An 8,732-nucleotide genomic window follows, 5' to 3' on the forward strand; every position below is an offset into this window, starting at 1 on the left:
TTTGTCAAATAGTAGAAAGAGGTAAGCAAACCACAGATTTATACTTGGTTGGGCCAACCAATAAACTTTCTCATGTTTTTTTTTTAATGATTTCTTTAAAGAAAAATATTTTTGGATACCAGATACATATTAGAAGCCAGTAATTGATGGGTCCAGAGAAACTAGATTTTTTTTTTCTTTTTTTTTTATTATTATTTTTTGTAAAATATGCAGAACAAAAGTGTTGAATAGAAAAGAGATGAAGCACTTAAACAATCTTATGCAATCCAATGTGCAAATCAGAAGATATGGAAATAAGAAGTGGAAGAGAATGATGCCATACAGCTTTAAAAACACGTTTCTGGTGAGCTTTCACTGATTGAGAGGGTCTGTGAGAATTATATCTGATATCAAAGACGTGGATCATGGGGTCTGCAGAGCCAGAAGTTATGTATAAACCATCAGGAGACCATGCTTGATTTATGAGTGCTGATTGTGATTCACTGTTCTCTTGCTTCCATCCAAATGCATGAATCTCAGTCTGTCTCAACCTAATATCAAACAATCGTAGCTGCTTCTCAGGAGCCCCTGTCTGCACCATGTAAAGGTTGAAGTCAGTTGGATTTGGCAGCACGTCCATGCATTTACTTTCTATTTGGTGCTTGAAATCAACTCGTCCATTCAGCAAATCATATCCAATGATTCTTTTGTCAGCACCTGTAGACAATACAATCTGTTTTTGTTGCATCCCAGCAACTCCCATGACAGCGGAAGAATGAAGACTCCTGTGCAACACCTTTGGTTTCCATAATTGTTCACCATCATCTTTCTCACTCCACAGTATTACAGCATGATCACTCCCACCCGTGGTGAAACAGACATCAACCCAGGGCATGAAAACTATACTGTTGATAATGCCTTTGAGATGAGGCTTCTCTTCTAAGAACTTTACTCTTTTTCTTTCCTGTGATGTATTGAGATTCAGGACTGAGATCTGAGAATCCCCACCATCAGCACTGTAGGCAGAAAATAGGCTGTTTCCAAGTGGGTGCCAAGCTATACCTTCTGGCCATCTTCTTTGCTTTGGGGATACACAATCTGTACTGCTAAGTAGTGAAGCACTTGATCCTTTGGCCTGAATTTGCCACAGGTTCACGAACCCATCCAACGCACTTGTCACAAAGAGTTGATCATTAATGGGGTTCAAAGCTAGACTTCTCAACTTTCTCTTGTGTTGACTGCAGAAATGGGACCCTGGATGGCAACGGATTATGCATGGTGACGGGAGTCTACATATCAAAGGAATCAATTCCTTATGTTGTTTCTGTTCTAGCTTCCTCTTAGTCGAAGGTTTCTCAACCTTGTTAGATTGACTAGGAAATGAAGAAGTAACTTGACTCTCAAGACCGACTGAAGCTGGTACAATTTTTGGATTCACTGCAGGATTAACAAGTTGTGGTCTTGATTGGGCCTTGGTTCGACTATGACCTTTGTCAATATGAATAGGGCTTGCTGATCTCCGCTCCTGTTTTGCTTTCTTAGCACCATTGTCCAGAAGGTCTTTGGATACTAAGTTGTCTACTGATCGAAGACGTGCTAGTTTAGATTGTGAATTATCTAACCGCTTCTCTGCTTCTGTAAGCTGAGACCTGTAATAGGTTATCCTCTGTTTGAGATGCTCAACTTCTTTGGTCCTGTGTTCAATGAGTGCGACCAGTGCTTCCTCCTCGTCGTCTACTATGCATCTGTCTTCTCCATTTTCCTCCACCGTAACCTTCTCTAACGAATCCATCTCCACCTTGGGCTTCTTCGGAGTGAAGCTCATTTTTCCTTTGATTTGCCTTTCTGATTACTGAACAGAGTTCAATTAGCCTATAGTTCGCTAGTTCTGTAAAGAACGTAGCGCGTTGAATAGCGATCTATATGTGAATCACCTCGGCTGACGACGACGACGGAGGCCTCGTCTCTAAATAAGGAGCTGCCCGCGTTGAATAGCGATCTAGAGAAACTAGATTGATACGGCCGGCCGGCCGGCCGGATGAAAGAAAGAGACGCAATTAGGTATTCACATAATGGGGCCAACAACTAAGATCGTTCAGTTTGGAATGGATTTCCATTTAATTAAGCCGCTAAGAGTGGATCAGCTGTTGAAAGCCATCAAGTTTATGAACCATAAATAAAGTTTTTGATAGGATTATCAGCGATGCACAGGTTCGCTTTTCGGGTGTGGAGAAATCTGTACCTGATACGGGGCGCAATCGAGACTTCTTCCATCGCTGGAAAATCAAAAGCTTCCTTCTCCATCAGATAGGTCGTCTATTTAAACTTGGCCTCATCCACCGTCTGGCCTGGTTGGGTAGCAATTAACTGCGATGGATGGATGGATGGATGGATCAGTTCGAGAGAACCAGCTGGGAAGCTATGGTGCCATCTGGGGTCGGGCTATTTTCGCTATAGCAGGTGCTACTGCAGATGTGAACATCCTGCCTATGGATTTGATGGCCATGACGCAGGGCTTGGTGAAGAAGGTTCATCGTGAATTGCATACACCTGTTGCAGAAGGGGAAATAGGGAGAGGCGCCTAGAAAGAAAGACGAAAGTAGAGATTGGATTAATTCTTTTTTTTATGCCCTTTACAATCGATCCCTTACACTATACGAAACCTATCTAATAAAATTAACCATCTATCCCTAATAGATTAACCCAACACAAATTACCCATCTATCTATTTATGATCCAACCCCTTCAGAGAACCTTGTCCTCAAGGTTTATGCTAAAATAGAGCTAGCTATTTCAAGCCATCTCGCCCACAATGGAAATCATTTGTTGTTGAATCAAACTAAGTTGGACCGGAACCGCACGATTTGAATTTGGGAAGGGCCGCTCAAATACAAACCGATGACTGAAAGAGTACCAGAGCCATGATCAGTTTCAATCCTTATACACGCAATAACAAACACGTGGCAAGGGCAATATGGCCACCCGTACTCCACACGGATCTGGCTCCTGTCCAGCCGTGACGGGAGCTGGACGGTGCAACACCCTCCTAAGATGCTAACACCTGGCCTTAGTAGCATCCAACGGTCATCTGGGTTTCTTCTATCATTTTAGCCCATTTGACTCCCTCACCCTCTCGTTTGACGAACCTGATCTTACTGATTCTCAAAATCCTATTTTTCCTCTCACTCACCCTCTCGTTAGACAAAACCCTTACCCTCTTTCTCTTCCACTTCTCTGATTTTCGTTCTGAACCTAAATTTCAAAATCCGGCTTCCTCTCACTCAACCTTTCGGTTCTTGGTACAACGGATCCAGTGACGCCGAGGACAGGAGCAAGTAATGTGATGGGAACTTCTTCTCTCTCTCATTTGCATTCTGAAACCCTAAAAACTGGTTAGGGTTCTTGGTACAGGGTATTACCAGGTATTCTTCCTGAAGAACTGTTCAACAGAGAGGTTCCTCTTTCCTCTTCGAGGAGTTTTTGTGATTACCAAAGTCTTCTGTCTCTACAGAATCTTCTCACGGGTAAGCTCTCACTCACTCTCCCCCATGAATCTGATTAACTTCAACATCCTGTAAGTGTTGAGTAAAAATGAGGAGGTGAATTCCTTTTTATTTTATTTTATGCTTTCTAGATGGAAATTTCAATGGTTTAAAGCCCGTTTAGATTTAAACAGACTCATAACCTGGTTATGCACTATTTAAGGCTCGATTATATTATCAGATTATAGCCTGAGCCTGACCGAGCCCGTCCAGGCCCAGCCCGATTATATAAACAGACGGTTACGGTGCAGGCTTTAAGCACCATGAGACTTGACTAGGCCCAACCGAGCCTGACCGGTTGACACCCCTAAGACCAACTATTCCAAAGTGAATACAGTGTGTAGAACCTCTCCGAAACTTCTAGCTTCTTATATAGGATTTCAGGATGGGGCGGGTCTCCCATTTCACTTACACCATTTCCATTCCTGATCCCAAGTGGAGATGCCCAACTGACATCAATGGCGTTTTGCAATCAAAACTAATGGCAATGTCTCACACATGGGCTGTGAGGACTATTACAATTGTTTTGGACCCTAATTAGCTAGCAATGAATTCCAACATAAAAAAAAATTAGGAAGTGCTATTAGATGAGGCCCCACCTCCAAGATTTAATAGGGAGTACAAGAGGCCCTACAATACCAATACATGTGAATAGTTTAAGTGCTATTGAGTTACCCTTGCAATTGTTTACCAAAAATAAAACTTACCCTTGCAATTATTTCTTCATCCTAGGGGGACAATCAAGGCAATGGTTGATCGCCATTCAGAAAATCTTTATTCCAAAAGATAAATAATATAATCAGCACCAAAATTAAATAGATATTTTTAAATGTGTTCTTTGATATCATTTTTTAATAGGATTAAATTACCCAGGATAGGCTGTCCTAGCAAATTTATTAGGACGGACATGTTTCTGCCACATGGGAAAATGGATGGGTCAAATTTTGTGGATAGATAGATCTCAAGGATCTCATCCTATTTGTCGAGTTTCAACCCAAACAAAGTTTCCTAAGTGGCAAGATAAACTTATGAAATTCTATGGATTAGAAAAGGGTGCATGAGCATACAGGGGCGGCTGAAACATACAAGGATGTATGCTAATATACATGAACGTATTTGATAGAATTAAGTTTTGATATTTGACTTGTGGCTAATTAGCCCTAATCCTTTTTATCCAAAAGCCAGAATTGTCACCCCATCTCACCACATGGCTAAAAATTGGTGAGCTACGCATACAAGCTTATTAGGTTGGTCTACGTAACGTAAAATTTGCATTTTCAATAAAAAATAAATAACATAAGAAAAAAATTTGTATCGACTTCATAAGATGGGCAGTACCGTTTTAAAAGAGCTGTTAATTAAAAGGCATGCCTTAGTTATGAGCATTTGATATAAACTCACCATGCATTGGAGGCATGATATATGGTTATAACTACATTGCCCAAAACATTCACCATGCATCTTTTTTCTACTTTTCTTTCTCAATCTAAATGTATGTTGCTAGAATATAAGAAGGAATTATGGTAATAAACTTTCAAATGCAGAAGTCTAAGATATTGGAGAAAACTAATTTGGTAAGTGCATATTTATCATAGACATTTTTCATAGTAACTTTTCAAAATGAGAACTTTTTTTGTTTAATAACTCTTTATGATATCTTCTATAATGGTACAATTTGTGGTGGATGACTTGTTTGTTTAATTTATTATGTTTCATTTCAATGACTACTTAAGCCTTCCATCTTTGAGGACATTTTAGGAATTTTGTCAATTTAGATCCTTCCTACTTGAGAACCACCAATATAGCTAATTATTGTTTCATTATTTGTTATTATAATCAAACCTACTTGTAGGTTGCCTATTATATACCAACATGGCACAAAGATTCCTGATTGGCCAACCAAGATTTTTTTGTCAGTACACCTCTTTGTGCCAGTTGGAAGGATGAATTTTTGTCATTCGATGTTTATGGATTGATTTGAATTGGTCACATTTTATATTACATATCAAAATTCAATAATTTACCCTCCCCTCAATAATTTGTACTTTTGTATACCCATTTGCTATTTCAAAAATTTTATGACAAATGGCTGAAACGTGACATGTAAGTAGCAATATGTGGAATGGACATGTTCAACAAAATTCAACCCCACAGAATTTGTCAAATAGTAGAAAGAGGTCAGCCAACATGGATGGAAGAGACCCGATTAGGTATTCACTTCCCTATTATGACATTGATTGCTGATGCAACAATAATGGCAACAACTAAGATCGTTCAATTTGGAATGGATTTTCATTTAATTAAGCTACTAAAAATGGATCAGTTTTTCAACAATAAATAAAGTTTTTGAAATAGGATCAAGTTTCCCTTCACCCACAGAGGACGGTTCACCCAACATCCTAAGGTTCACAAACCCCTTTAGGATTTTAGTATGTTTCCAATATGCCCTCCAATACCCCCTTCGGCCTTCTCCCCCCATGGAGAATGGAGAATCCATTCACCAGAGGAAAACTCGGTCTTATTTATTATTATTTTTCTTTAGGTAAATAAATTTTTGGTCGATGTTCTTTGTGCCGCAGTGCAGGGCTGCGCCCAAACACATGAGGGCAATATTTCCGCCATTCAAGAAGGATGAGACCGTCATTTTGCATAATCCCATATGTCTAGTCGCAGCCTGCGTCCTCGGCAATCGGCATAGACAACATTTGGCCATAAATCAAAACGCAAGGATTGTATAACTTACCCTACATAAGAAACCCCTGTTTTGTAGAAGATGTGTTAAATTATAAATCAGACAACCTCTCATTTTTATCTTTTCATAATATAGAGGATGTATTCCATTACCAATTAAAACGATTTTTGAATACTCCACATTATTCAACCACCAACAAATGTAAAATTTTCAGCCATTCACTATCAATTTAAACTTTAAGTAACAAATCCCTTTTTGCTGCATAATCCAGAGGCCTCTGCTATACCTCAGTCGTATAAAACTTGTGCCATAGACTTTCCCTTTCTACACAATCTCTACAACCGTTTGCAACTCGAAGAAGATATGCAAACATCTTACTAGGAAACTAAATAGGGGTGTAAATGAATAGTCAAAATTTGTTTTCGTATCCGTGTCCATATCCGTTTAGCACTATCCGAATTCATCCGAAAACTAAACGGATGCGGATATGGATAAGCTATAGTTATCCGAAAAACAATATTTACATATAAACGGATAAAATATCCGATCCGTATCCGTGTCTGTATCCGTTTAGCACTATCCGAATCCGTCCGATAGCTAATCGGATGCGTATGCAGATGTAGCACTATCCGAGCCGAATCCGATCCATTCACAGCCCTAAAACTACATGGTACTTCCTTCCTCCTTGCCTTAGAAAATCTCAAAGTAACTTCTCCAATCTTATTGATGATTTTGAAGCTAGAATGCAAAAGAGGGATACAAAATATGTAATTAAAATTAAAGTTTAGGGAGTGGATTTTATGAGTGTAACCACTCCTCTCTGTCTAACTGTTTCTTTAATCTTTGTATCATCTCTTAGTAAGACGCCCTTTTGATTGTGTTATTTTTTTCTATAATTTGAACTTTTTCAATTCAGGTTTTATTTTTATTGTCCAATTTAATTGGAAGAATCCTGTTCATTCTCCAGTTATAAGGGAGAACTCTTGTTTTTCTGTGTGATTTCTTACTGATTTTTTGTCGGACATTTTCTATGTGATTTCTTATTGATTTTTTGTCGGACAATGAAGACACTTGAAAATTACATAGAAGTAACATAGAGTAGCGAATACAGTTTTTCATTAGAAGAATTCTTTGTGGTCTATATTCTCAGCTCCTCTAAGACGTCATTTCTTTAGCTACAATCTCAATCTCCAGAAAAAGGTATGTCTCTTTCTCGTGTTCTCTCTGTTCTTCTCGTCATCCCTTGTTCTTGTAAAAATTTTTTATCCCATCTTCCTGAAATTCTAGAAACATTCTCCTTCAAAATTTAATTACGAAATTCCCTTCATTCTCTGGTTTGGGTCGATTTCTCAGCTCTGTGTTCTGTTGTTCTGTTTGTTTTCCACACTTTAATTCTCTCATCTTGTCTCTTCTCCTCATGTTTACCTTGTTTTGATTTTTCTCCCTTTCGGCTTAACGGTTTGTTTTCTTAATGTATGTTTTGATCTAATTTGTTTTCATCCATCATCTCCTTTGCTGTTTTTATTGTTCTTTTGTTTGCTGTTTCATCTATTTGCTTGATTATGGTTTTTTGTTTTGTGTTTCAGGTTGGGCTTTTGGGTCAAAATCTATTAACCACATCCATCCGTGCTCCTTGTTTCAACTTTCAACTCTCTCAAAGCAAAGCACCTTCTTAAAATTGTCTCCGTTAGAATATCAAAACTCAAAACTGATACCTCTGTGTAAGTTGTTTTGCGAACTCAGGCGAATAACTATATTATATACAAGGGCTGTAAGTAAGGGTGTCATTCGGTTCGATTTTGGTCATTCGGTTCAATTTCAGTTCGATTCCATGAAGTGATAGTGTGATCCAAATCCGAATTGAGAACCACCTCGGTTCTAGAATTAAATCCAAATCCGAACCTTGCTCGATTCGATTCGGTTATGGTTCCAATTCAGTTATAGAATATGGTTCCTATTCAGGTCTTGATACGGTTTTAATTCGGTTATACAACTCAGATCCTATTCAATTTGCTAAACGGTTCTACTATTTAGCTTTAAATTCTCAGCACCATTTGCTACTAAAACTCCTACAAATGCCCATCTTGTATTTTTGGGCCTTACATTTTTAAATGCTCAGTTTGAAAATCCATTTAATTCAAAAATTATAAAAGGTTGGAACTTGAAACTTGAAACTTGGAACTTGGGAGAGACGAAGAGTCGTAGAGAATAGAGACACTAAAACCTTTTAAAAATTATAAAAGGTTGAAACTTGGAACTTTGGAAGGTAAAGATTCTCCTGCAACATAAGAATGAAGGAATAAAGTATTAAAGCCTAAAGCTTAAAGGTCAACCGTCAACCGTCAACCGTCAAACGCAAATTTGTAAAACTAAAAAAAATTAGGGATTTAGGTTCGATCATTCGGTTCGATTTCTGTTAGAACCGACGGTTCTTATATCGAAAACAAAATTAAAATCTTGCTTGGTCGATCCAAATCCGAACCAAATTAATTCGGTCCAATTTGGTTCGGTTAATTCTG

The 8,732-nt window shown here is 38.4% G+C and overlaps 1 protein-coding gene across 1 annotated transcript; it reads right to left on the minus strand.

The window, feature by feature from the left end:
• Positions 1–213: 213 nt before the first annotated feature.
• Positions 214–1,852, minus strand: LOC122645473 (U5 small nuclear ribonucleoprotein 40 kDa protein-like). Its single transcript, XM_043838783.1, has one exon. The coding sequence runs from the start codon at positions 1,802–1,804 to the stop codon at positions 248–250; it is 1,557 nt and encodes a 518-aa protein (XP_043694718.1). The 5' UTR covers positions 1,805–1,852; the 3' UTR covers positions 214–247.
• Positions 1,853–8,732: the final 6,880 nt, after the last annotated feature.

This window comes from Telopea speciosissima, chromosome 11 (assembly GCF_018873765.1).
Source record: "Telopea speciosissima isolate NSW1024214 ecotype Mountain lineage chromosome 11, Tspe_v1, whole genome shotgun sequence".
In the NCBI taxonomy this organism is placed as follows: Eukaryota; Viridiplantae; Streptophyta; class Magnoliopsida; order Proteales; family Proteaceae; genus Telopea; species Telopea speciosissima.